Source organism: Chrysemys picta, chromosome 16, assembly GCF_011386835.1.
Source record: "Chrysemys picta bellii isolate R12L10 chromosome 16, ASM1138683v2, whole genome shotgun sequence".
Classification (NCBI taxonomy): Eukaryota; Metazoa; Chordata; order Testudines; family Emydidae; genus Chrysemys; species Chrysemys picta.
In genome coordinates, this window is record NC_088806.1 from 10,932,142 (window position 1) to 10,959,359 (window position 27,218).

General features: G+C 49.1%; 1 protein-coding gene across 16 annotated transcripts in view; it reads left to right on the plus strand.

Annotated features, from left to right (window-relative positions):
• Positions 1-10,801: 10,801 nt before the first annotated feature.
• The window catches only part of LOC101934488 (zinc finger protein OZF-like), a 42,464-nt gene continuing 26,047 nt past the window's right edge, over positions 10,802-27,218 (plus strand). For 4 of the 16 annotated variants that reach the window (XM_065569877.1, XM_065569879.1, XM_065569876.1 and 1 more), the window contains exons 1-2: positions 10,804-11,026; positions 14,628-14,750. Coding sequence is in view for 1 of the 16 variants with exons in the window: in XM_065569872.1 (XP_065425944.1) it covers positions 26,205-26,272 (68 nt within the window). In the remaining 15 variants the exon portion in view is untranslated. Of the gene's footprint in view, positions 11,027-12,214; positions 12,473-13,988; positions 14,106-14,627; positions 14,751-23,049; positions 26,273-27,218 lie in introns of those variants that run through there. The other 12 variants (XM_065569874.1, XM_065569881.1, XM_065569883.1 and 9 more) reach the window with 10 other exon arrangements.

Here is a 27,218-nt window from a genome sequence, read left to right on the forward strand (position 1 = left end):
TACAGCCCACTTCTTCGGATGCATCGGAAGTGGGCTGTAGTCCACGAAAGCTTATGCTCTAATAAATTTGTTAGTCTCTAAGGTGCCACAAGTCCTCCTGTTCTTCTTTTTGCGGATACAGACTAACACGGCTGCTACTCTGAAATTTTTACTACGGTTTTCCTCACTTAAAATATATTGAACTATAACAAAGAGCAGGAACAGGGCAGGGATAGTGAAAAATGTCATTTCACCCTCTGTAACAACAGAAGAAGATAGAGTACATCAGAGGGATTTCCTTATTCCCCATCGCCATCCCAATCCCCCCGTTATTCAATTGGTTAAGACAATATTTTTTCTAAAGGGCTGGGAAGAGGATTCCCTAGTAAATGACTTGTAACTAAGCAAAATGCCCATGCATTGGGCTCCCAAAGCAGTTGTGGCCCAGGCTCTGCAGGAGGTCGCTCCTGAAGATATCTCCTTCCTAATCAGCTGCATGTTGCCTGTTATCTGGGAAAGGCAATCCCTATCTAGGTAGAGATGGGAAAAATGGAAGTGACATTTCTGTTCAACTCTCCCCTGGGAGATGCTGCAAATATGTAGAAAATGAAATCCATATTGAATGTGATATAGCTGCAGAAAGATACCTATTTTTAATAGATACCTGACAGTTTGAATCTTACACGGATTCTAAGCCGTACCTGAATTTAGGTCCTAATTTAAATCTGTGCCACCAGATTAAAGAAATAAAAGGGCATATTTGGGGGAGTTATACCTCACTATCGCTACTGATATGTTGTGTGGTTGGTGAAGAATTCTATGCCAGAGAAGTGTAAAATTACTCCAAGTAAGGTCAAAGATTTAACAAGAACTCAGGTAGAAATTGCAGGTACTGGTGGTTGATTTTTCACCCCAGAGATAGAAGCTATGGTGACCTGTGGCCAAGGTAACTATTTTTAGAACCCTGCTCCCTTGTTAAGTGGCATTGGTCACGCTCCTAAAGGATGCCATGATTAAATTGGGAACAACTGTCTTTTACCATTTGGATCCAAAGTTTCATGAAGCACAGAGAGAAACAGCTGATTCCTTCAGAGCCATTCCATGCTCGGCAAATAATGGTAGCCAGAGTCTGTGGTTTGGTCTCTTCGCTTTTCTTATTAAAACTAATGCATTTGTAACACTTCTCCTCCTGCTGCTACTTTGAAAGATTAGAAAGTGTGAAAATGAAGAGAAAACTGCCCTATAGGTTTATATTTTGTAATCTTTGAATAAGTTTCAGAGTAGCAGCCGTGTTAGTCTGTATCCGCAAAAAGAAGAACAGGAGTACTTGTGGCACCTTAGAGACTAACAAATTTATTAATAAATCTAAGGTGCCACAAGTACTCCTGTTCTTCTTTTTTTGAATAAGTTGTTACCAGCGACAATGAAGTTACACTAAATAACTTCATGTTTAACGGAAGAGGCTGATCATTTGATAACTTTCAGTGTTACAATATAATTCAGGTTTCTTCTAGTTCTGTCCCTGCCCCCTCCTACTACATAGGAAATGGTGGCTAATTCTGAAATTAAAACCTCACTACAAAGGAGTTAGTGGGGGAATATGTGAGAGAAATAGCATGTACGAGAATAGAGACCCAGTATAGACGGTAAAATGGAATTTATTATGATAAATTTTAAAATAAATCTTCCCTTAAGAGGAAAATTACTCGAGACAAGATGTGGAACCTTTTACCCAGTTAGAGGGTAACAACCACAGAGTTCTCCAGGTCTCTTGTTTGCAAAGCAGAGATGTCACATCAGGCAGGAGATGTCAAAAGCTAAAATGGTGATGGATGTGTGATGGTAGCTTTTCTGGGTTGGTTTTTAGGGGGTTGGTTTTTTAATGTGATTTTTGTTTTGTTTTTGCAACCAGTTATTTTTATAGGTGCTGAGGCCCCTTTTCCTTTTGAGCACAGCTGTTTAACCCTCAGGCCTGGCTCTGGAAACCTCCCCAAAACTGGCCTTGTGTTTCTTTCATGTTTGTTATCTTTGGGGTTCACACATCCACACTACATGCGGTTCACAGCAACAGATACTTTGAGAAACCTGCTGGGTTAAGCGGACCTTTTCCAAACTGACATTGGCCCAAAGTCTGCCTCAATTCAGCTGGACTGGGACACATCTGCATCAAAGGAGTGGTTCACACCTGATTAGCCCAGAAACCTCGGGGGAGCTGTGGTAAAATAGGATAAGTAGGAATCCACAAAAATAAAGTTAAAGGTAAGGGTGAAAGACTTTCACCTTGCAGGTCAACAAGCCTGTTCTGTTCATTCCCTCTGATGCATCTCGCACTGGTCACTCTCAGGCAGCACGCTGGGCTTGATGGATGACTGTGGGTTTCCTCATCTGAAAGCTCTGCAGCCACTGCCCGCCATCCCAGATGTGTATGATGATGTGATCCCACCGCTCAGTGCTTGTTTCCTGAGCCCAAACGCGGCGTTCCACTGTGAATGCCACAAGCGATCTCCTGTCATAGCTACTACATGTGGTGAGATCAATGTTGAACTCCTCTGCTTTTGTACTTTAAGGAAAACTCCACTGCCACTCGTGACGTGTAGCTTATTGGTCAACAGTGCGGGATCCATTCCTGCAGCACAAAGAGGCAGAATACGCAGTGCACCAACCGTTGAAAGATGGTGCCAAATGTGGATGGAAGCACAGGGATTGCTGGGATGCGAAGCAATGCATCACGGGGCATTGGGACAGGACCCAGGATGCCCCGCAATCCCCTCTGTCTTCTCACAATGCTTAGTGGCAGAAGAGGAAGCGATGCTCAGTGGGATAGCTGCCCAGAGTGCACGGCTCCCAACACCGCTGCAAGTGCCACAAGTGTGAACACGCTATTGCACAGGCAGCTGACTGTGAACACACAATAGCGGTTTCCCTTCAGCACTCTCTGAGCGGCACTGTAACTACCAGTCCTGTAACTCTGCCAGTGTAGACACAGCCTCAGAGGGACTGACTGCCAGGATCCCAGGACTGATCCCCTCTGGGGAATGAAGCACAATGTCAACAAAACCATGCTAGTCCAAAGTGCTGGACTATCTATGCCATTACCTGGTTCCTAAACTGCAGCTACAGTTCCTACTCCAAGTGAATCCAAAGACTGAGAGGTGCAGAGATCCAACCCCTTATAATCTTAGAAACGTTTTGTTTCTTCTTCTATTTTTTGTTTGTTTCTTTTTATGAACTTGGAGACCTCCCAGCTTTTCTATTAGATTGGGTGTGTGTGTGTGTACACACAATTCTGAAATCTATAAAGGGAAGATGCTAGGAATAATAGTTCCCCAAATCTTAATAGTCTTAAAACTCTGCCCTATGAAATGACTGAATGCATGCTCCTCACCTATGGAAGCACTGCAAGGAATTGAGCTGTCAGATATGTATTGTTCAGCGAGAGCTGTTTGAACTTTTTTTACTAATGTCTCTCTAAGGTCTGTATGTGTTTTGGGGGGGGGGGGGAAGGCAGGAAGTATTAGCTACACAATAGTGACATCTAAGAAGAAAACTAATTGGCTTTGAGGTTGTAGGTTAAATGTAAGCAATAATTTGGTTTTGGTATTGAAATATTCAGCTGGCTAAATCTGGGTTGCACTGCCTGGGGAAAAATCTCTGATTGGGGTTTCGGCATCACTAACTATTCACCTGCCTTCTTGGGTTGCTCTTTTACGATTTATAAAGGTTGGTTTTCTGCTGTATTAATCTGATGGTTTGACTAAATTGATGATTTGATTCCAATGCAATATCCTTCTTAACTCATTGATTTACTAATTTGACCTGAACTTTGTCACTGTATTGTTTAACCCTTAGCTGAGTGGAGTCTGTAGTCATTTAGCCTTAGTGATGTGGTGCTCTTGGATTTATTTGTTCGTGTTAATAAAACATGTAACTGGGATATTGAGTCATTTCTTTCAGTAAGCAACCGGGGCTGGAACTTTTATTTGTAGATTTCCCTTTAATTGAATCTCCATTTTCTTCATTTCACACTGTCCTAAGTTAAGGAATGTGCAGCACCAGAAACTGACACAAGCCTTTTGCTGCCCCATTCTGTGCCCATCCAGCAGGAGTAGAGAACAAACACCTCCTGGAGGGGGATTGTCACACTAGACTGTAAATACAGACACATGTTCCCAAGCTTTGCTGTCTGTCTCAAATCCTGGCATAAGGGTGACCCCTACAGCTGCTTGTAATCATGCCTGGCAGGAAGGAGACACCTATGTGCATTCCCTTGGGAGGCAGGGGGATCTGGGAGACCCTGGACACTGGGGGATATTTACCCAGAGCTCAGGAGCAATCTACTCAGGGGTGATGCAGGAGAAAAGAGCTGGGTGCTGCTTTCCCCACTTATTTCTCCTTATCCCCTTTCGGTCTCTCTCTCCCCTCTTTCCCTTTCTTCCATCCCCCTGCCCCCTTGCAAGGAGACTTGGTCACTTCCCTGCTCCCAGGGGCAATCATTTTCCCGTAGCTGGATTGGCCCCTGCGAGTGCTAATAGGAATGAGAGCCTGGGTGCGGGACAGTCGCTGAAGCGGCTCTGGGACACACACAAGCAAGAGGAGCAGCAGAGATGGGGCTAGTTCCCACCTCAGAAAGTCCCTGGCCTGGTGAGTGCGGCAGCTGCAGCCCGGGTTGGGCTTGAAGGAGGCAGGAAGGGCCCAGAATAGGGAGCTGGGAAGAAGGAAGCAGGAAAAACAAGGAAAAGAGCCATGGGGCAGCTCCTGGAGGCGGAGATCTGTAAGGTAGGAGACACTGCTGGTGCTGCTGCCTCTAGTGTGAGCTGGGAGCCCGGGCTGTAGTGTGAGAAACTGCTGTCTGTAGGATTGTGCTACTGAGAGTGCACTGGGCATGCTCAGTAACATCTGCTGAAGCCACTTCCCTTCACCCTGCCCTTACTTGGAATCATATTCTGCAGACTATTATTTACAGGGACTCAAAGGGGGAAAATCTGAGGAGGGGGTGGAAATGGACTGGTCAGTGGGGTCAGCAGGAGGCAGGGTTAGGAGAGGGGCTGAGGGGCAAAATCAGGGATGAGGGGAAACCCAGGGGTGAGGCAGTGACAGAGGGTAAAACTCCAGCACAGGCAGGGGCAGAGGGGATAACAGTTGCCGCGATGGACAGACACTAGTGTTTGCAAAAATAGCATGGGGGGGGCAGAGGGGCTTTTTTGTTTCCCCTCCCACAGACATTACCCCCGATCTTATTGTGGTCACTTAGAACAGGGGCAAGGGTGTCCCCATTCTGGGGTCCTCTCTCCACACTGGACTCTTCCCTGACCCACTGATCATTGCATATGCTTCAAGCAAATACCATTTATTAAATAGCAATCAATTTAAAAAATAAGGAAAGATGGGAAAGGTTAAAGGCAAACACGTAATCTCATTCTGTGGCACAGGGATATCACAGACAGCGTCTCTGGAACATAAGGGAAGTTCACAGTCTCTCCCTCACGTGTCCCAGGCCTCCTTCCCAGGTCCTGGCTGTGGTGCAGAGATGCTACAGATCGGACACTTGCTCTGGCGGTGGTCACATGTCCTCAGGCGCTAGATGGCAGGACACTTCTTCCCAGCATCGGCCCCCATGTCGGGGTTACGATCCCCCAAATCTGGCCTGCAAGCCCTCTTGACTGGTGGCGTCTCCCTGCGCTTCTGCCCTGGGTCCCCCTCACTCTCCCAAGCTGCTCCGCACACCCACTTCCAGCCACAGGCTGCCGCTGCTCTGCCTCCATGTCCCTGGGCTTCTTCTCTGGCTCTGGCAGTCACAGCTCGGTTCCCCGGCTCTGCTTGGGCTCCTGCTCTCTCCTTAGCTCGGCCCCACTCTGGCCCAGGTAGTTCCAGCTGACATGGAGGAAGGGACCCCCTGGCCTGCTAAATCTCTCATCAGACTGCCTGCCCTGTCCGGCAGGGTGACCTGGAGCTTTGGCATCTCCGCATTGCCCCTAGAGCTGAAAGCTGAGGAAGCTGAACGCCAAAGACTCGCCATGAAGGAGAAAGAAAGAGCAAAACCATTAATTGGACGGCTAGAAAAGCAGAACCAGAACCTTCCCCTGTCACTGATTCCCACCTTCCAAAAATCCACAAATGGGAACAATTGTGTCTTGCATCCAAAGTGACAGATGATGTTACAGAACATTTCACTACCTTTGAGAGGCTGTGTGTGATTCATGAGATTCCTGAGGACAAGAAAATCCCCACTTTGGTTGCAAAGTTAACTGGTAAAGTTCTGAATACATTCAAGGAAATGCCAATTCAGGATGTTTTAGATTACTAGAAATTCAAAGAAATGATTTCAGATCACCCCTGAAACAGATCGGGCGAATTTTAGGAGTCTTAAGAGAAATGCGTGTTTGAGTAACGGGGAATATGTAACAGGATGAAAGATCTGATGGGAAATGGTGAGGGGAAGGGGAATTGCAAGCTTTGAAGAAATGTTTGAACTTGTTACTCTGGAACATTTCTTAAGCATATGTAGAGATGATATGAAGCAGTGTCTGTGGGATAAAAATGTGAACACTCTGGATGAGGTGGTCTCTCTAGATGATGCTTTGAGTGTAAACCTATTGAGTGTAAACCACACAAAGGGAAGTTTAAACCTGGTGGGAAGCAGGGTTCCCGTTTTACCCATGGGAAAAAGGAGGGTGGCTGGGAGGCTGGGCACTCACAGCCTGTGACATTCCCCTCTGGTGTTGTCTGGACCAGTGATCTGCTAGGTCACTCCAACACTTGCCTGTGAAGCCAGCCTTACCCTGCTCTGCTGTGAGCACCCCCACTCCTGGGGTGCTCACCCACAGCCTCTGGCATGTCAGCTGCTCCCAGCTACTTGTGAGCGAATGACACTAGCCAGTATCTCCGGTCCCAGACACAACCCTAGGAACCTCCATCCTGCAGTGTCCATTTATGCCCACTGGACACTGCAAGCTTATATAAGTTCCTCAATTTAACAAAGAAATTGATATGTACCAGGCTTGTTCTCCCAAGGGAGTCTCTGACACACTGCAAACCAAACGCACTGCTTCAGGTAGAATAAACAGATTTATTAACTATAAAGGTAGATCTAAGTGATTATAAGTCAAAGCACAACAAAGTCAGATTTGGTCAAATGAAATAAAAGCAAAACACATTCTAAGCTGACCTTAACACTTTCAATGTCCTTTCAAACTTAGAGGCTTCTCACCACAGGCTGGCTCTTCAGCTAGGGTCTCCCCTTTGATCAGTGGTTCAGTCACTTGGTGGTGGTGGTGTCCGTAGATTGTGACAAAGTTCCTCCTCTGCCTCGGTGGGTCCTGCGCTTATAGGCGAATTTGCTCACCTCAGAGATTCACGGCAGCTCTCAGTTTGCCCACTTTTGCTAGTGGCTCAAACCTGCCGTTCACCCAGCTAACCTCATCACTAGCCAGCATGGGGAAAGGGAGGAGAACAATCCACCGCAGTCTCTGCTGATCCACCTAGTGGGTCGGGGACAGGCCAGGGATCTTCCCCTCTGGTGGGACCAACAGTCCAGGTCAACTCCTCTTCTAGCCAATAGGGAGTTGGAGGGATGGGGGGGAACCTGGGCCCACCGTCTACTCCGGGTTCCAGCCCCGGGCCTTGTGGATCACAGCTGTCTACAGCGTTTCCTGTAACAACTGTGTGACAGCTACAACTCCCTGGGCTCTTCCCCATGGCCTCCTCCCAACACCTTCTTTATCCTCACCACAGGACCTTCCTCCTGATGGCTGTAGCCGCTTGTACTCCTCAGTCCTCCAGCAGTATGCCTACTCACTCTCAGCTTCTTGCACGCCTCTTGCTCCCAGCTCCTCACACGTACCTCACTAACTGAAGTGAGGTCCTTTATAAACCAGGTTCCCTGATTAGCCTGCCTGTGCTAATTGATTCTAGTAGCGTCTTAATTGGCTCCAGGTGGCCTAATTAGCCTGCCTGGCATAATTGGTTCCAGCAACTTCCTGATTGTTCTGGAACAGCCCATTATCTTACTCAGCAAAAAGGGACCTGCTTAATCTGGGGCTAATAGATCTACCTTCTATCACTCTCCTCTACCCCGACCCTGTCACAAGATGTAGGCGAAAGAGAGAGAGAGCATGGCAAAATGTCACTTCCTTTTATCATGTCCTTTCTTTCTGCTTGGCTTTGCCCCCCCCCCTTCAGAGTCAGGTGAGTATTACCTCATCCCAGTCCCAAACTGCCCAAAGGAAAGGGGTGACTCCCTCCAGGGTCTAACACATGGGTCTCAAACTCAAATCACCACGAGGGCTACATGAGGACTAGTACATTGGCACAAGGGCTGCATCACTGACACCTTTACATATAAAGATACAACCCCCCCACCCCTCCCATGAGGCCCTGGCCCTGCCCTGCCTCTTCCCACCCCTTCCCCGCCCCCATTCCCACCCCTTTCCCAAAGTCCCAACCCCAATTCTGCCCCCTCCCTGCCCCTATTCCAACCCCTTCCCCAAATCCCCACCCCTGTCCGGCCTTTTTTCTGCCTCCTCCCTGCTCCTCCCCCTTCCTCCTGGAAAGTGCTAAATGCCACCAAACAGCTGTTTGGTGGCGGGAAGCGCCTGGAGGTAGGCAGAGGAGTGTGGATGCGGCATGCTGGGAGGGAAGGGGGGCGGTGGGTGAGGGGAGCTTGTTGGGCCGCAGGAAATAACTCCCCGGGCCACATGTTTGAGACTCCTGGTCGAACAGATTCTTTATTGCTGCCTAAGACAGTGACCATTGTTCCTGTGAGGCTGGACAGGGTTTGTCCCATCCATGCCGTTGCCATGACAAGGTGTGAACTGCCTCTCTGCTCTTGGAGAGTTTTTGCATGAGTTTGCTTTAAGCCACGAGGGTACATTTTCAGCCTCATAACTATATACATGAAATTGTAACCTACAACCTTACTATAACATTACAGTAACAATTATTATAACAACCATGCACAGTGCATCACGAGCCTTCCAAACACACCCAACATGACAAACTTTGCATTGGATACCACACAATCATTTTATAAAGATGAAGATGGGGGTGTAGGATGTCCCCCCGAAGTACAGAGCGTCACACATCCCCAAAAACATTCCTCTAATCCCCATCCCAAACCTCCAGTGAAAACAGAAGAGCCAAAAAGGTGCTATCCCTGTAATTAACCTGAGGAATAAATGCCGTGTACTGAGAGGAAGCAGACAACAAATAGCCCATGTTAATACTGCTGTCCTCAACACAGAAATCTCACAGGCGCCGGACACTTATCATCTTGGTTTTGTGGGATTACCCTCTGCAGAACCAGACATGCAGCACATCAAGGTTTTCAAGATTCATGGCAAGGCATACTTACGATGGGAGGCTACAGGTGCAGAAATTTCTGTGGTTAAGCAGAGTATAATTCAACAAGGTAACACTGCCAGAACTTTTATTAGTAGGAGGTTACAGGATTCATGTGTCTTTGACTGAAATGCAGATCAACACTGATGGGTTTAAAAACTATTGCCATTGACATACTTATTGGAAATGATTCTTTCAGTGCAACTCAGGCTGTTATACCTGCAGCAAGAAGAAATACGATGCTGGGACCCCATAGGGAAACAGTAAAGTCCCATGAACTGCTGAACGAATGTGAGAGAGTCTCTTTAACTGCTCTGCAGGAGGGGGAAGCAGCATTCTTCCAGGTGTGGGGGAGGTGGAGACCAGTTCCTGCACTGCAGCTGAAGGCACCACCACCACCTCAGGAAGGGAGGGGGATAAAGTGCCTGTCACTGAGAAAACTGTCCAGGCTGTTGGCTGTGAGCCCTTTGCAGCTGAACCGGGGTCACAGACTGCTGTAGAAAGCACAGAGGTGTGTGTCCTAGAGGCGGGGAGCAGAGAAAAAAACTGGGGAAAGAATAGTGGAAGTACATGAATGTCTCCTCACTGGTCACTTGGGACAGGATGCCCAGGACAGAGTGGCTGATTCAGCATCTCTGCACCCATGCACTCAGCCTGTGACTCGGGTTCAGAGAGGACGGACTGTGAAACCGACCTCCCGAAAGGGGAGCAGTCACACAGCTGACTCCTCAGGGATAGATTGGGAACCCCAATCCAGGTCCCAGTTTTTCAGGACACCGGTCGGTCCCGATATGCTTATGGAAATTAACTGTCTCTCTAAGACAGGATGCAAATTCTACTGAAGAAATACTTGTCTGTAAGAATGCAAATGACCCAATTGGCAGGGGGAGGAAGGCTTCCCCTGGGGTTGGGAAGACACAGAAAGCTGCTGAGGGAGATGCAGATTTAATGTTTTATCCTTACCAGTGAGTTTGTCTAAAGTGCTGGAGAAATCTGCCCAGGTTACAAAGGCTGGTGCATGTCCACTTTCCTTTGACAAAGTGGCAAACTAGGTAATGAACTTACAGTGGCCAGGCTTCTGACCAGTGCAAAATGGGACAGTTCTGGGGTGCAGGGCTGGGGAATTGGCTGGAACCTATTGATGGTTCATGAGTGGCTGGGAGATCATTCGTGTAACACAGTTGGGTTTGTCCCTGCCTGTGGACGGCTGTGTAAGTGCAGTGCCTGGCAAAGGCTTGGAGCTTGACATCAGTATCACAGTGTGAGAGGCAGCGGGATGACGCCGGGGGCGGGTCTGAGAGGCCCGGCGGGGGAGGGGCGCGGGTGTCACTGCGGGCGGGGGGACAGGGACAGGGGCCGGGGGGGTCTCTACGAGGGAAGGGGAGATGGGGAAAGGCTGAGGCTGACTCCGGGGCCCGCCCTTACCTGGGCTGCAGAGGGCAGCAGCGCTCCCGGGGCAGGCTGGGAGATGTAGTTCCGGACTCTCCCGGGAGCGGAAGTGACGTCGGGCGGGGAGGCGGGGCCGGGCTGCGAACGCGCGCGGGGCGCTGCGGCTCTGCCTGGCTCACGCTGGGCCGTTGGAGCCTCTCCCGGAGCCGGAGACGGTTTGTGCCGTTGGAGCTCTGGGCATGCGCAGATAGCGGCGGGGGGAGAGACCTTCATTAACCCCCCCCGGGCTCTGCCCGCCCCGCTGCGGAGCTGCAGCCTCCAGGTACCGGAGCGAGCCCCGGGGGCGGGGCCGGGCGGTGACTCTGCCCCAGTGTCCGTGGGGGGGACCCGGCATCTCGCAGCGCCGGGATCTGCTCCCTGGGGGCAGCGCCCGCGGGGGGCTCGGAGCTGCTGTCCCCGCAGGAGCCCAACGCCCCCGGCCCGGCCAGGCTCTGCCCTGGGGCCCCACGGGGGGTCCCGGCGGGAGGAGACCAGCCCCCACTGGGGTCCCTGCGTGGGGCCGGGCGGGGGCTGCTGGGGGGCCCTGGGCAAGGGGGCGGATGGAAAATGTCTGTGCAACCCGGACATGGCCGGGGGAGGAGAAAAGCAGGTGACCCCCGAGGAGCGGGAGAGAAAGGGGGGGGCTGAGATCCCCTCGGATTTACCGCTGCCCCCTCCCGTGGGGACCCCCCATCCTCTCCAGCCCTGCCCCCTTTCTCCCTAGAGAGCAACGAGCAACATCCAGGGTGACCCCCCCCCCCCTTTTCCCTCCAATCCCTGAGAAGGTCTCTGTTCCCCTCCCCCGATTGTTCCCCATTTTCTCTCCACTTCGCCAATGGCCAGTTCCAATCTCAGGTTTGGGGTGTTTCCCCCCATTTTTATCTGCAGTGATTTGTCCTTGTTTAGGTGGGAAATCGTTCCCCTGAGTGATTTCTGAACTGGGAAGAGGGTTAATGGGCAGAGGCTGGGAGAGCCCTGAGACAGGGATAGGGCTGGGCTGGGGATGGGGGCTGCTCTCTGCTGGCAACAGGGCATGGAAAGGCCCAGGAAGGGAAGGGAGGAGCAAGCGTCCCCCATGGAGACAGCCCAGCCCCAGGTTTCCCAGTCCCACCTACTTCCCCTCCCCCACCCTGCATGACCCAGCAACTCCCCCTCCACACACACACCACTGCCTGTCACATTTCCAGACCCCACAGCCAGTGACCTTCTGACTCCAGCCCCTCTCCTGCTGGCCATGTGAATGTGAGGCAATAAGAATCCGTCCCATTCTGTTGTTGATTGAATATCGCTGTATAATCCCCTCAGATTTCCCCTCTTTTCTCTTGAACTGTTGAATGGTGACATAAAATCTCCCCACATGTTGGTGCTTCTCTCTTATATTGGCAAATTTTTAGTTTGTGCCCCATTTTTTTCCCTCAGTTCTGAAATACTGATAGCTAATTCTTGAAAATCTTCCCGCTTTTCTCCCCAGGTGTCTGACTGAGATCAGGGTTCTTCTCATACTGAGCGTGGCACATGCCTTGCCTGAGATCAGGTCCCCCAGTGTGCCGGGCACTGCACAAACCCTGACCAGAGCAGGGACCTTGCTGGCCCGGGAGCTACAGTAACCCTGTCTGAGCTCGGGGCCCTGTTCTGCCAGGTGCTGCAGAGACCCCAAGTGAGGTCTGGGCCCTGTTCTGCTGGGCGCTGCAGAGACCCCAACTGAGATCAGACCCCACTGTTGTGCCAGGTAAAACTGAGACCTGGACCGAGCTCACGGCCCCCTTTGTGCCAGGCAGTGCATGACTGCAGCCCAGATGGCTCCCTCCATTGTGCTGGGCACTTCAGAGACCTCGACTGAGTTCTGTGTCCCTGTCGGGCCTGGGCTTGCACTGATCCCGACCGAGATCACGCCCCACCATTGTACTGGGCACTGCAGAGACCCTGACAGAGATCCTGCCCCCACATTTTGCCAGATGCTGCAGGGACCCCAAATAAAATCAGGGATCCTGTAATGCCGGGAGTTGCAGAGCCCCTGCCTGAGGTCAGGCCCCTGTTGTGCAGGGCTCTGCACAGACACTGACCAAGATCAGGGTCCCCATTGTGACAGGTGCTGAACAGACACCAAGGGTATCTCTACCCTGCCATGAAAAACCCACAGCTGGCCCATGCCAGCTGACTCAGGCTCACGAGGTTCAGGTGAAGGGGCTGTTTAATTGCAGTGTAGATGTCTGGGCTCGGGCTGGAGCCAGGCTGTAGGACCCTGCGAGGTTGGACTGTGCCAGGCCTTGGGCTGCAGCCCAAGCCGGAACATCTACACCACAATTAAACAGCCCCGCAGCTGTGTGAGCCCAAGTCAGTGGGCATGGGCCAGCCGCTGGTGTCTAACTGCAGTGTAGATATGCCCACAGTGATCGAGAGTCCTTGCACAAAAAGCTCAAAGGCTAAATAGGCAAATGGTGGGCGGCTATTCTCCATTTTACAGATGGGGAAACTGAAGGTCAGAGAGCTGAAGTAACTTGCTCAAGTTTGCATGGAGAATTTGGGGCAAAACTGGGAACTGAACCCAGATTGTTTGAATTCTTGCCTCTCCCCTTAACCGCAAGCCCATCGTAAGTGTGCACAGCATTGTTTTGGTCTGTGTTTGTGTTGTATTGACTTCCAAAGGAGGTTGTGGAAATTCCTTCATTGGAGGTTTTTAAGACCAGATTAGAGGTCCACCAGTCTGGGAATGTCTAGGGATACTTGGTCCTGCCTCATCACAGGAGGCTTCAGTAGACAACCTCTCAAGATCCCTTCCATGCCTCCATTGAAATAATTCTGTCTTGTGCTGTGCCGTGTTCTACGCTGAGCTGTTTTGCATAGTGCCATTTGGAACTGTGATGCATCATGTTGTGTTGCATAGTTTTATAGTGCATTGTTTTGCCTCCGCTTGTTTGGTGCCTGTGCTGTGTTGGTTTGAGTTGAGCTCTTTTGTATGGTGTACTTTTGTTCTAGGTTGTGTTAGTTTGCATTGTGTTGCTTTGCTCTCCTTTGTATTCTGTCATTTGATGTTGTGGAGTGTAGGGTTTTTTTTTGGGGGGGGGGGGGAGGATGAATTGTCTGGCATTATGTTGTGGTAGGTTTTATTCTGTCTGTTGTGTTTTCATATGTATGTATTGCATAGCATCCTAGAAATGTAGGGCTGAGCAGGGCATCAAGCTGTCATCAAGTCCAGCTCTCTCTGCCGAGGCAGGACCAAGTATATGTAGATTATCTCTGACAGAGGTTTGTCCTACTGTTCTTAAAAAACTTCCAGGGAAAGAGACTCCACAGCCGCCCTTGTAAGACTATTCCAGAGCTGAACTACCTGAGCTCTGGGGACACCCACACAGATTTTAGTGGTGAGTAGCTCTGGAGAGAGGAGACCCCAGTGAGAGGGCAGCTGGGTAAATAGACTAAAGTTGGGAGGAGAAACATTGATGTGTCCAAGGTCACCCCGGCTGTCCGTGACAGAGCTAGAAATAGATCCCACCTCTAGTGCCACCGTACTGCTGTTTTGGGTACTGAAGATCTCTGCTACACTGGTATTTAAGGCACTGTTGCAAACCCTTCATATAGACAGAATTTACACTAGTGCACTCTGATTGGCACTGGTGCATGTCCCAGTTTGAAGGCTTGCAGGGGGGAGGGGTGGATAGTGACCTCAATGAGGCCTGGGGCTGGCTGACCAGTGCAGCTGGTAACGGAGGGGCACCAGTGAGGTATGAGCCAGGAGCACAGCCCCACAGGACTGGGCACTGACTTCCCCCGACCCAGGACACCCACCCCCAGCTGTGTGCAGGGACTGCAGCTGAGCTGCCCTGCCAAGACAGCCTGTGCATCCATGGACAAACCACCGCTTCTTTTGTTTTCTGCACATTTAGGAGTCCATGTCTCTGCTCCCTGTGGCCATGGTGCATTCCGTACTAGAGCAGGACGTCAACAGAGCAGACGCACACACCACAGCTCCGTCTGGAACACGCAGCATTCACTGCCAGACGGGATAGGTGATTTTTCAGGGGCCCAGCTTGTTATGCCTGGCTGGGGTGGATTCAGTTGGATGGGGGTCTGGGGCTCTGATAGTTTGGGATGTTCCTTTTTGCAAAATCCGTTCTTTCCCTTTATTGTTTTACCCCCACCTATGCCTGAGGCCACTCTCTTCTTAACTTGCTTCGGTTATTTCAGTTCCAGTTTTTAAATGGGATCTAATAATTGCAAAGCTGAATGAAAGATAAAACAAACAGAACCATTTCAATTTTGGCACATAGCTGGTAGAATTATACCTAGTGAAGGTCTGCTGTAATTACCTGGTTACCTATAGCATTTTTTGGTGGGGCGGATAAAGCGATGTCAAAGAGCCAAAAGCACTTTTTAGGGCAAAAGGGCTCATCAAATGTTTGCTCTCTAGGGAGCATGTCACCGGCCAGGGCTTGCAGTCTTTCAGGAGTGGTGCACTGGATTGTATTTAGTAATCTCAAAGTAAAAGGTTAAGACAGCTGGTTCACAATATCCACTGAAATCTTGCAAACAATTATACAAACAGACTCTAAGGGTATGTCTACACTACGAGAGTAGTTCGATTTTACTTAAATCGAATATGTGGAATCGATATTACAAAGTCGACTGTGTTTATCCACACTAAGAACAGTAATTCGACTTTGTGAGTCCACACTAATGGGGCAAGCGTTGACATCGGAAGCGGTGCACTGTGGGCAGCTATCCCACAATTCCCGCTGCCCATTGGAATTCTGGGTCGAGTCCCCAATGCCTGCTGGGGGAAAAATGTGTCGAGGGTGGTTTTGTGTAACTGTCGTCATCCAACCGTCACTCCCGCCCTCCCTCCCTGAAAGCGCCGGCGGGTAATCAGTTCGTGCACTTTTCTGGTGAGTGACAGCGCGGACGCCACAGCACTGCGAGCATGGAGCCCGCTGTGACCATGGAGCCTGCTGCCACCATTGCTGTAGTTATGGCTGTTGTCAACACCTCGCACCTTATCATGCACCTTTTCCAGAGGCAGATGGTGAGAAATCGGGCGAGGAAGCTACAGCAGCGTGGTGAGGACATGAAGTCTGAGAGTGGCACAGACCTGTCACAAAGCACGGGACCCCACGCCGTGGACATCATGGTGGCAATGGGTCATGTTGATGCTGTGGAACGGCGATTCTGAGCCCGGGAAACAAGCACGGACTGGTGGGACTGCATAGTGCTGTAGGTCTGGAATGAATCACAATGGCTGCGAAACTTTCGCATGCGGAAGGGAACTTTCCTGGAACTTTGTGAGTTGCTGTCCCCTGCCCTGAAGCGCAAGGACACCCGGATGCAAGCAGCTCTGAGTGTCCAGAAGCGAGTGGCCATAGCCCTCTGGAAGCTTGCAACGCCAGACAGCTACCAGTCAGTCGTGAACCACTTAGGCGTGGGCAAATCTACCGTGGGGGTTGCTGTGATGCAAGTAGCCAACGCAATCGTTGAGGTACTGCTGTCAAAGGTAGTGACCATGGGAAACGTGGAGGTCATCATAGATGGCTTCGCCGCGATGGGATTCCCAAACTGCGGTGGGGCTATAGATGGAACTCACATCCCTATCCTGGGAGTGGACCACCAGGCCAGCCAGTACATTAACCGAAAGGGCTACTTTTCAATGGTGCTGCAAGCACTGGTGGACCATAGGGGACGTTTTACAAACATCAACGTCTGATGGCCGGGCAAGGTTCATGACATTCGTGTTTTCAGGAACTCTGGTCTGTTTAGACGGCTGCAGGAAGGTATTTACTTCCCAGACCACAAAATAACTGTTGGGGTTGTGGAGATGCCTATAGTCATCCTCGGGGACCCAGCCTACCTGCTAATCCCCTGGCTCATGAAGCCCTATACAGGCGCCCTGGACACTGAAAAAAACCTCTTCAACTACCAGCTGAGCAAGTGCAGAATGGTGGTGGAGTGTGCTTTTGGCCGTCTCAAGGGGAGATGGAGAAGCTTACTGACTCGCTCTGATCTCAGCGAAACCAATATCCCCATTGTTATTGCAGCTTGCTGTGTGCTCCACAATCTCTGTGAGAGCAAGGGGGAGACCTTTATGGCGGGGTGGGAGGTTGAGGCAAATAGCCTGGCTGCTGATTACCCCCGGCCAGAGAGCCGTGCGATTAGAAGAGCCCAGCGGGACACGCTGTGCATCCGGGAGGCTTTGAAAGCTAGGTTCCTGAGTGAGCAGGGTAACCTGTGACTATTAAGTTTGTTTACAGAGAAGCTGAACCTGCCCACATTTCCTTACCCAGTGAATGTTCACTATCCTCGCCAGTCACATACCCTGTTCACCCCGTTCCACACACGTTTAAAAATAAAATCACTGGAAATTTGTTAATGAACACATTTTTCTTTATTACTGTTTTCGCGGTAAAGTGTTGAAACTGGGACGCAGACTGTGGTGGGGAGCGGGTGTAGTGTAGTGATGCAAAGGACGCTTCTAAACTTGAGGAATGACAGGCTCCTGCTCCTAGAGTGGTCCGCACTGGTGGACTGGTTGTTTCAACGGAGCCTGCCACCCCTCCTGTTCGGGACTCTGTGTGGGGGCTATGTGACTTTGTGGCAGGGGAGGACGGTTACAGATCCCCTGCTGCGTGGCTCTGTGATCCAGGTTAAGGACCGCTGCATAAGATCTCTAACTGCCCTCCCCTGCCACAAAGTCACATAGCCCGTCCCCCACACAGAACATGAAAACCACCTCCTAGACTGACCAGGGTGCCTAGTGACTGCAATGTGTGTGTGACCTGCTGCTGAACCTGCCCCCGCGTCTGTACCCTGGTAAAGGTGACTGTCCTGTCCAATTACCAACCCCCTTCCCCCCCTTCAAACAGACTCTCCTCTAAAAGAACATGATGGAAACAGTAATTAACAAACATATTTTTTATTAGTAACTACACACTTAGGGGATGAAACTGGGACAGGGGCTTGGGTGAGGCGGGAAGGAAAGGACTTATCAAATTTTGGGGAATGACAGCCTTCTGCTACTTGAGCGGTCTGCAGGGGTGGAGTGAGTTTTCACGGCCTCTGCCGCCCCTCCTTCTTGGGACTTTGGGGGAGGGGGGTATGGGACTTTGTGGCGGGGGAGGGCGGTTACAGATAGACTGCAGCGGGGCTCTGTCCTCCTGCCTCCAGTCCTGCAGAACATCCACAAGGTGCCGGAGCATCCACAAGGTGCCTCATTAGTCCAAGCAGCGTTTGAGTCGCCTGCTGGTCTTCCTGCCGCCACCTCTCCTCCCGTTCAATGTGTGATCGATGGATTTGGGACATGTTTTCCCTCCACTGGGTCTGCTGGGCCGCCTCGGCTCGGGAGCAGCCCATAAGTTCCGAGAACATGTCGTCCTGTGTCCTTTTCTTTCTACGCCTGATCTGCGCTAGCCTCTGGGAGTGTGATGCCAGGGTTGGTTGGGAGACAGTCGCAGCTGTGGGAAAAAGGGAGTGAATTCCTCAGAAAGATAAATTTTGTTGTGAACAAAGAACACAGTCTTTCTCTGTGAACAAGACCATGCACAGCACCTATCACATGCGCACTCAGGACAAGGTCGAATTTTCGGCCTTCGCATTCAGTGCCTGGGGTCTTGCAGTGCAGATCTGACAAGCGAGGCAGGACAGCGGAATTTGGGTAGCAGTCTGATGTGGTAAGCCGTAGACTTGTGGCTGCTTAAAACTTTAATAATAGCACTGGCCTCCTTTCACGTTCAAAGCAATGCTCCTAGCGTTGGGCAGTTCCTGCTGCCAGCAATCCGGCAAGCATGAACTCTGCCCCTGTCCCACCCCCTCACGGCTGTCCCAGGGAAAGATCCCTGTATGCTGCCCCTCTCCCGCCTCCACCGGTTAATTAATGAATGCATGTCAATTACTGATGGCTTTCTGTTGCAAAAGCATCTGATTAAGCACCTAATTAAAACTCTACCATTTTGAATGGAAATGTATCAACACAGTTTAGCTCCAGTGTGTTTAAATGTAAATGAAAAGTTTCTAAGTTAAATACATGGCATGATGGTAAATGGGGAAAATAAACTGAAGTTCCTCTAAACAGTCCTGAGGACTTCTGCTCCCAGCCCTTCCTGAGTTCTGGCCTCTTGGCCCACTTGGCTCCCAGTCCCCCATTAGCTGTGTCCCCCTCCCCCAGCCTCACCCCTCCTTTTACTGCAGATCTTCACTCCCCTCAACTAGGCCAGGGGGTTGGCACTGCAGCCCCTAAAGCATCTGCATTAATCTGGTCTTGCTGATACTGTCTCATATATTGGGGTATGTAGATTTCAGGGAACGATTTGCCAGAGTTACTGATCCTGGGAGGTCAGAAAGAAGAGTCTGAGAGAGTTTGCTCCCCACACTCTGTAGGGCCATGTTCAACCCTGGTAGGCTCCATGTTACTTCATCCTCCCCCCTCCCCCATGTGTCTCTGCTCATGTGTCAGAGTGTCACCTTCTGATCATAATGCCACTGGCCTCAGCAGAGCTCCCAGAAAGGAGCTACATCACGATGGGGTTAAAGTGGAGAGCACGTGTCAGGGACTGAGGGTGAAATACGTCACAGGGAGGGTGTAATTATCCTCAGAGCAAGCATTACAATCTAGGAAGTGAAAGAATTAAAGTACTTCATTACTTAAAAGTACGGTTGAAAGGATTGGATTTTTATCAGTAAATCTCAGTAAATGTCAATTTCACTGCACATACATAAGAACGGCCATACTGGGTCAGACCAATGGTCTATCAAGCCCAGTATACTGTTCTCTGATAGTGGCCAATGGCAGGTGCCCCAAAGGGAATGAACAGACAGGTTTTCATCAAGTGATCCATCCCCTGTTGCCCAATCCCAGCTTCTGGCGAACAGCGGCTAGGGATACCATCCCTGCCCATCCTGGCTAACAGCCACTGTTGGAAGATAGGTCCATGGACCTATCTAGCTCCCTTTTGAACCCCATTATAGTAATGCAAACACACATACACAGATGAAAAAATATTTATATAGGCAAAATGGCAAAAATGCTGCTGGAGTAAGTCGAGTTTGATTGAAGGATATTTACACTGTAGATTTTGTGTGTGACATTGACAATTTCTGTTTGAACTGTTCTAAAGTTCTATCTTTTTTTGAATCTCAACATTTAATTACATAATTATTGTCTGACCACCTCCATAACTGCCCACAGCTCTGAACACTGAAATTGGAGAAAGGGCTTAAAAACAGACATTGATATCATCTGTTGAAATTAACAACAAAAAATAGACATAATGGATTCAGCCAAGCCTACCAAACAGCAATCGCAATATGCTAGGGGATGGAAATTCACAACTAGGCCACCCAACCTTAATTCTGCCCTGTAGTGACACCAGGTAATCGCCATAGGGCTACGAATAAGGCATTTTAGTGTATAATGTCCCAGATTAGACTACACTGATTTGTAAAGACACATGAGATTTTTCCCTCAAGGTATCACCTTCACTGGGTTGTTCCTTTTATAGGTAATTCCCAGAAGTCAAGAGATAAATAAGATTCTATCAGTTATGAAGTGGCCATTTCAGATTTCTGGGGAGGGTGCTATAATTTTGCACTAGTGTCCAGGTCCTTGGAGAGACGGAGCCTTGGTAATATCCGGCCAAGCCTAAGAAGGATTGGACCTGATTGACTTTGGGACAGGCCACTTTTGGATAGCATTCACTTTGGCCTGTAGGGGGATGAGAATTCCTTGACCCACCTGGTGTCCAAGGTAAGTCACTCTGTTTAGGCCTATTTGATGCTTTTTAGCCTTAACAGTTAGTCCTGCCTCCCTTATGCGCTCAAAGACTTTTTGTAGATGCTCCAGGTGTTCTACCCATGAATCAGAAAAGATGGCCACATCATCAAGGTAGGCAACTGCAGATTCTCCCAATCCCACTAGGAGACTATCTACAAGTTTCTGGAAGGTGGCATGTGCATTTTGCAGCCCAAAAGGGAGCACATTAAATTCATACAGCCCTACATGGGTGATGAAGGCTAACCTTTCCTTGGCAAATTCATCTAGCGGTACTTGCCAGTACCCCTTGGTTAAGTCTAAGGTAGAGATGAACTGGGCACATCCCAGTTTCTCCAATAGCTCAGCTGTGCATGGCATTGGATAGTTGTCTGGGTGAGTCACAGCATTTAGCTTATGGTAGTCCACGCAAAAGCATATTTTCTCCATCTGGTTTGGGAACTAGAACCATTGGAGATGCCCATTCACTTTTAGAAGGGGGGATTGCCCCCATCTGTAGCATGTCCTGGATCTCCCGTTCTATAGCAATTTTGGCTTGAGGAGCCACCCGGTAATGTTGGGCTCTAATTGGGCGAGCATTACCTGTGTCAAAGGTATGGTATACCCGTTCGGTCCGTCCTGGGGTGGCTGAGAACATTGGCGCGAAGCTACTGCACAGCTCCTTGATTTGCTGTCGCTGCATACGTCCGAGGGTCATGAAGAGGTTCATCTCTTCCACATCACCATCACTTTTTCCTTCATAGTAGACACCTTCAGGCCACTCAGCACTCTCCTCCCTGGGCTGTAAACTGACAAACTTTTAATTCTCTGGAATAAAAGGGCTTTAGAGAATTAACATGGTACGCTTTAGGTTTGAGGTGGGGGATGCTATGAGATAGTTAACAGCTCCCAGGCGCTCTTGGACCGTAAATGGCCCATCCCACAACACTTCCATCTTATAGGCCTGGAGCGCCTTCAAGACCATGACCTGGTCCCCTACTTTGAAGGAACGCTCTCTGGCTTGTTTATCGTACCCAGCCTTTTGCTCTTCCTGAGCATCTTTTAGGTTTTCTCTAGCAAGGGCTAAAGAGTTTCGGAGGGTGTTTTGTAGGTTGTTTACAAAGTCCAGAATGTTAGTTCCTGGAGAAGGCATAAACCCCTCCCATTCCTGCTTCACCAACTGTAATGGCCCGTTAACCTCATGACCATACACAAGTTCAAATGGTGAAAACCCTAAACTGGGATGTGGCACAACCCTGTAGGCCAAGAGCAACTGCTGCAACACTAGGTCCCAATCATTGGAGTGCTCATTTATGAATTTATGTATCATGGCCCCCAAAGTTCCATTAAACTTCTCCACCAGGCTGTTTGTTTGTTGGTGGTATGGGGTGGCAACCAAGTTGTTCACCCCATGAGCTTTCCAAAGGCTTTTCATTGTCCCTGCCAGGAAATTAGTTTCCGAATCTGTAAGGATGTTGGAGGGCCAGCCTACCCTGGCAAAAATGTCTGTTAATGCCTGGCACGCATTTTTAGCCCTGGTGTTGCTTAGAGCTACTGCTTCCAGCCATCGGGTGGCAAAATCCATGAAAGTCAGTAGGTACTGCTTTCCTCTGGGTGTTTTTTTTCAGAAAAGGACCCAGAATATCCACAGCTACTCGCTGAAATGGAATCTCAATTATGGGGAGTGGCTGGAGAGGGATTTTGACCTGGTCTTGGGGTTTTCCCATTCTTTGGCACACCTCACAAGACTGGATATAGGTAGAAATGTCCTTGCCCATTCCCTTCCAGTGGAATGACCTCACCAAATGGTCTTTGGTCCTGTTCACCACAGCCTGGCCACTAGAATGATTGTGGGCTAAGCTCAAGAGCTTTACCCGCATGAAAGACCCCCTAAGCTTATTTCTACCTGCTTAGGTTAAATCTTCCCCAAGGCACAAATCCTTTTCTTGTCCTTGGATGGTATTACTGCCACCACCAAGTGATTTAGATAAAAATCTAGGGAAAAGGGCCACTTGGAGTCCCTGTTTCCCCAAAATATTTCCCCAAGCCCCTTCACCCCTTTTCTGGGTTTGAGAAAAATATACTAACCAATTGGTTACAAAGTGAGAAGAGACCAACCCCCTGGGATTTTAGGACACTGAAAATCAACCAGGTTCTGAAAAGGGGGAGGGATAGGTCAGTGGTTTGAGCATTGGTCTGCTAAACCCAGGGTTGTGAGTTCAATCCTTGAAGGGGCCACTTAGGGATCTGGGGCAAAATCAGTACTTCGTCCTGCTAGTGAAGGCAGGGGGCTGGACTCAATGACCTCTCAGGGTCCCTTCCAGCTCTATGAGATAGGTCTATCTACATATATAAAGAAAACTTTATTTAAAAAAAAAAGTAAAAGAATCACACCTGCAAAATCAGGATGGAATGTAACTTTACAGGGTAAATAAGATTTAAAACACAGAGGATTCCCCTCTGACTCGGCTTTCCAGTTACAAAACAGGAATGAAATTACCTTTTAGCATAGGGAAAATTCACAAGCTAAAACAAAAGATAATCTAACACATTTCCTTGCCTTTACTTACAATTTTTGTAATCTTAGATGCTCATTTCAGGTAGGTTTTTAGGAGATGTTTTTTCCTGCCTAGTCCTTCTCTCGACAGAGAACAAACAGAGCACAAACAAAAACCTTCTCCCCAAGCCCCAAGATTTGAAAGTATCTTCTTTTCTTATTGGTCCTTTTGGTCAGGTGCCAACCAGGTTCTTTGAGCTACTTAACTCCTTACAGGTAAAGGAGGGATTTTATGCTACCCTTAGCTGTATGTTTATGACAAGGTGTGATTGTGATATGAGAAGATCTGTCCCCTCGTGTGTGTGATGAAAGGAAAGAGGTGCATGTGTACCTTGAGCTTCCAGTCTCTATAATTTCTGCACTGAGCTGTGCATGTTGTCAGGTGGAAACAGGGGCCTGTTTGCCATGGGAATGGTCAGCAGTGAGATGGGATCTGAGAGCAGTCTGTGTGCTTAACAATGAGCAAGTGAATGTAGAACGTTAGCTGGAACTGTGAATAAGGATGAAAAAATTGTAAAAAGGGGTAAAGAGGTGTTCAATTGACCAAGTGTGCGTCTGTTTCTGGGGAGCAGGCTCAGTATCTGGCGAGGGATAGCTCAGTGGTTTGAGTATTGGCCTGCTAAACCCAGGCTTCTGAGTTCAATCCTTGAGAGGGGCATTTAGGGAACTGGGATAAAAATCTGTCTGGGGATTGGTCCTGCTTTGAGCAGGGGGTTGGATTAGATGACCTCCTGAGGTCCCTTCCAACCCTGGTATTCTATGATCTGAGTGTAGAACAGATGTCAGTAGCCCCTGTACAGTGCAGCTCACCTAAAACCAAATTCCGTCTTAGCAAAGATAAAGTGCTTTATTGTGTGCCCTGGTTGACATTTTCCCCAGTACTTCAGTGACAGGCACTAGCTCAAATAGCTGGGTGCACATAGGTGTGTTGTAGGAGTAAAGAAAGGGTCATTGCTCATGTGGGTCAGAATTAGGATTACGTTGGTGTGTACCTTATCTCTGCATTTCCCGATTATTACAAGTTTGAGTTTTGCTGATCTCTCTTCTGGAGGGCACCAGACAACTCCGGGCAACCTTAAATCCTGAATTATCATTTTTTGGAAGTGAATTTCCTAGTTTTGGCACAGAGCGATGTTGGCTGGAGGAGTTAGCAGCCCTATAGGCAGTTGTGGGTCTCTCATAAGTTTGCAATCAGAGGCACAGAGAAGTGCAATGACTTACCCAAGGTCACCTAGCAGTCCTGTGGCAGAACCAGGAATTGTCCCTGTCCAGTGCTCTCTCTACGTAGTTGCTGGGTGATTCTGAAGTGCTGCTCCCTTCTCCTGTACTTTTTGTTACGGTGGAATGGGAATAATGGTCATGCTTTCAAACGTCTCTCTCCTCCTCCTCCTCCTCCTTCTGTCACCATTTCCAGCTCCGCCTCCCCTCTTTCAAGTGTTTGTCATGGGCAGTTGACAACAGAGCCAATGAGAGAAATCTCTGATATGGTCTGTGCCTCAAGATCTTGACAGTTTAATCATGTGTTGGTTACAGTAACTAAGTATATGAGAGAAGACAGGTGTTTGTGTCTCTCTCTCCTTCTCCACCTCCTCCTCCTGCCACCATTTCCCCTTCAACCTCACCTTCTTGTCCATCCCATCCAGCCCTTTCTTAGCACTGTAGAAGCCAGTAGCTGTTTCCTGTCCTAGGCTGCTGCACACACATATTACAGGCAGCAACTGCATATGGTCTGGTGCATGCCACCTTGGTATTGTAGCCTGAGCTGCAGACTGAGCTGGGCCCCTCACTGCTACCTCCAGCTGGGCCTTCTGCTCCTAGTCCAGCCATGCCCTACCTCTGCCCCTCCTCCAAACAGGCCCCATCCCCTATACACTTTTGGCCTCCCTCTCCACTCCCCTCCGTGTACCTTTAAACTATTCATATTTTGGATTTGGGATGATTAAATTTGTTACCTTCAGATCTCCCCTCCCCACCCCCCCGCCAGTTTCAGTTGTTTGGTGGTGCCCCGATGGTTTTCCATTGATAATTTGGGAGGAGGAAAGGCTGGTCACTTGAGCCTTGTGTTACTTTGCCAGCTGACTAGTGAGAAGTGACGACTCCCTCTTAGGTGGATGGGCCAATCCCGGGGCCTCTTACCTCTCGGTGATTGATTTTCCATTCCAAGTCCATAAAATAGATTTTCAATATAAATGCTTTGTTCCGTACATATGACCCATATGTTGATCTCTCAGTCATTGAGTCTTGACCAGTTTAGACTTTCTGTAGACACCTCACAGGATCATCCTCTAAGAGATGCATTTGGTGTGATGGGTTTGTCAGGTCTCAGGAGAGAGCTGCTGGCAAAGACCAAGGGTAAATAAAGGAATGAAAAAAAGAAATGGGGGGGGGGGCGGAATGTGGACAGCTCCCATCAGGATATGGGCCTCTCTTACTTCTGAGGGCCCTGGGAGTGTCTCAGTCTCCATCAAAGTTTACTGGGTCTCCAGTGCAAGTTTCAGCCTGCTCCCCCTTTGAAACTTTGCCCCCCCAGAATCCAAGTAGCATACAGGTAATAAAATCCTTCTGTATGGGTTTTTTTATCCCCTTCCTGCCATGTGCTCTGAGCTGCTGGGAACTCAGCTAATGGGAGGTCAAGAGCACAACATTAGTCTTTTTGTCTTCTTTAACATCCCATAATGGTCTATCTGGTGTTGATGGACCTTTCCTGCCAGGCAGGGTGTAATGCATTCTGTTGCCAATCAGCACTTCCCCCTAGGTAAAGTCTCTCTCCCGTCTGGTGACTTACATAGCCACAGAGGCTCACAATGCAACTAGTCAGATATTAAATGAGGCAGCAACTCACAAGCATTCAATAAATCTAAACACTAAACACATTCTTATAATTCTAATGCCTGTTTTAACAATACTAACACAAGTGAGCCAGACTGATTCCAGCTATGCATTTGTCCATGTTCAATTAAGACATGGGGGCTTTTGCAAGAGCTAACTCCTCATCTGCTGGTGTCACAAGCAGGATGGGCAGGGATGGTGTCTCTAACCTCTGTTTGCCAGAAGTGGGAATGGGTGACGGGATGGATCACATGATGATTCCCTGTTCTGTTCATTTCCTCTGAAGCACCTGGCATTGGCCACTGAGCTAGATGGACCATTGGTCTGACACAGTGGGTCATTCTTATGTTCACAGGTTCTGTCAGGAGTATCTACTCATTTGGACTCACTGGGGAGCCACAGAAAGAAACCAGGTGTGCTGAGGAAAGAAGGCCCAGTCTCAGAGCCCCCGGGGTCACCCTTTCCAAAAGCTAAAACAAGGCCCAGCCCATGAAAGGGGCACTCCCAGGAGAGAGTGTATAAAAGCTGGAGCATCAAACAACTTAGTAAACCTGAGACAGCTGCCTTGGGGACAATGACAGGGAGAATCCCCCAAAGTGACTCATTTGATTCTGCTCTTCTCTGGCCTTTGGTTCATAGAATCATAGAACTGGAAGGGACCTCGAGAGGTCGTCTAGTCCAGTCCCCTGCTCTCAAGGCAGGACTAAGTATTATCTAGACCATCCCTGACAGGTGTTTGTCCAGGCTGCTCTTAAAAATCCCCAATGATGGAGATTCCACAACCTCCCTGGGCAATTTATTCCAGTGCTTAACCAATCTGACAGGAAGTTTTTTCCTAATGTCCCACCTGAACTGTCCTTGCTCCAATTTTAGCCCTTGCTTCTTGTCCTATCCTCAGAGGTTAAGAACAATAATTTTTCTCCCTCCTCCTTGTAACAACTTTTTATGTACTTGAAAGCTGTGATCATGTCCCCCCTCAGTCTTCTCTTCTACAGATTAAACAAACACAATTTTTTCAATCTTCCCTCATAGGTCATGTTTCATCATTTTTGTTGCTCTTCTCTGGACTTTCTCCAATTTGTCCACATCTTTCCTGAAATGTGGCACCCAGAACTGGACACAGTAGTCCAGTTGAGGCATAATCAGCGCAGAGTAGAGCAGAAGAATTACTTCTCTTGTCTTGCTTACAATACTCCTGCTAATACTTCCCAGAATTATGTTTGCTTTTTTTTCAACAGTGTTACACTGTTGACTCAAATTTAGCTTGTGATCCACTATGACCCCCAGACCTCTTTCCGCAGTACTCCTTCCTAGGTAGTCATTTCCCATTTTGTATGTGTGCAACTGATTGTTCCTTCC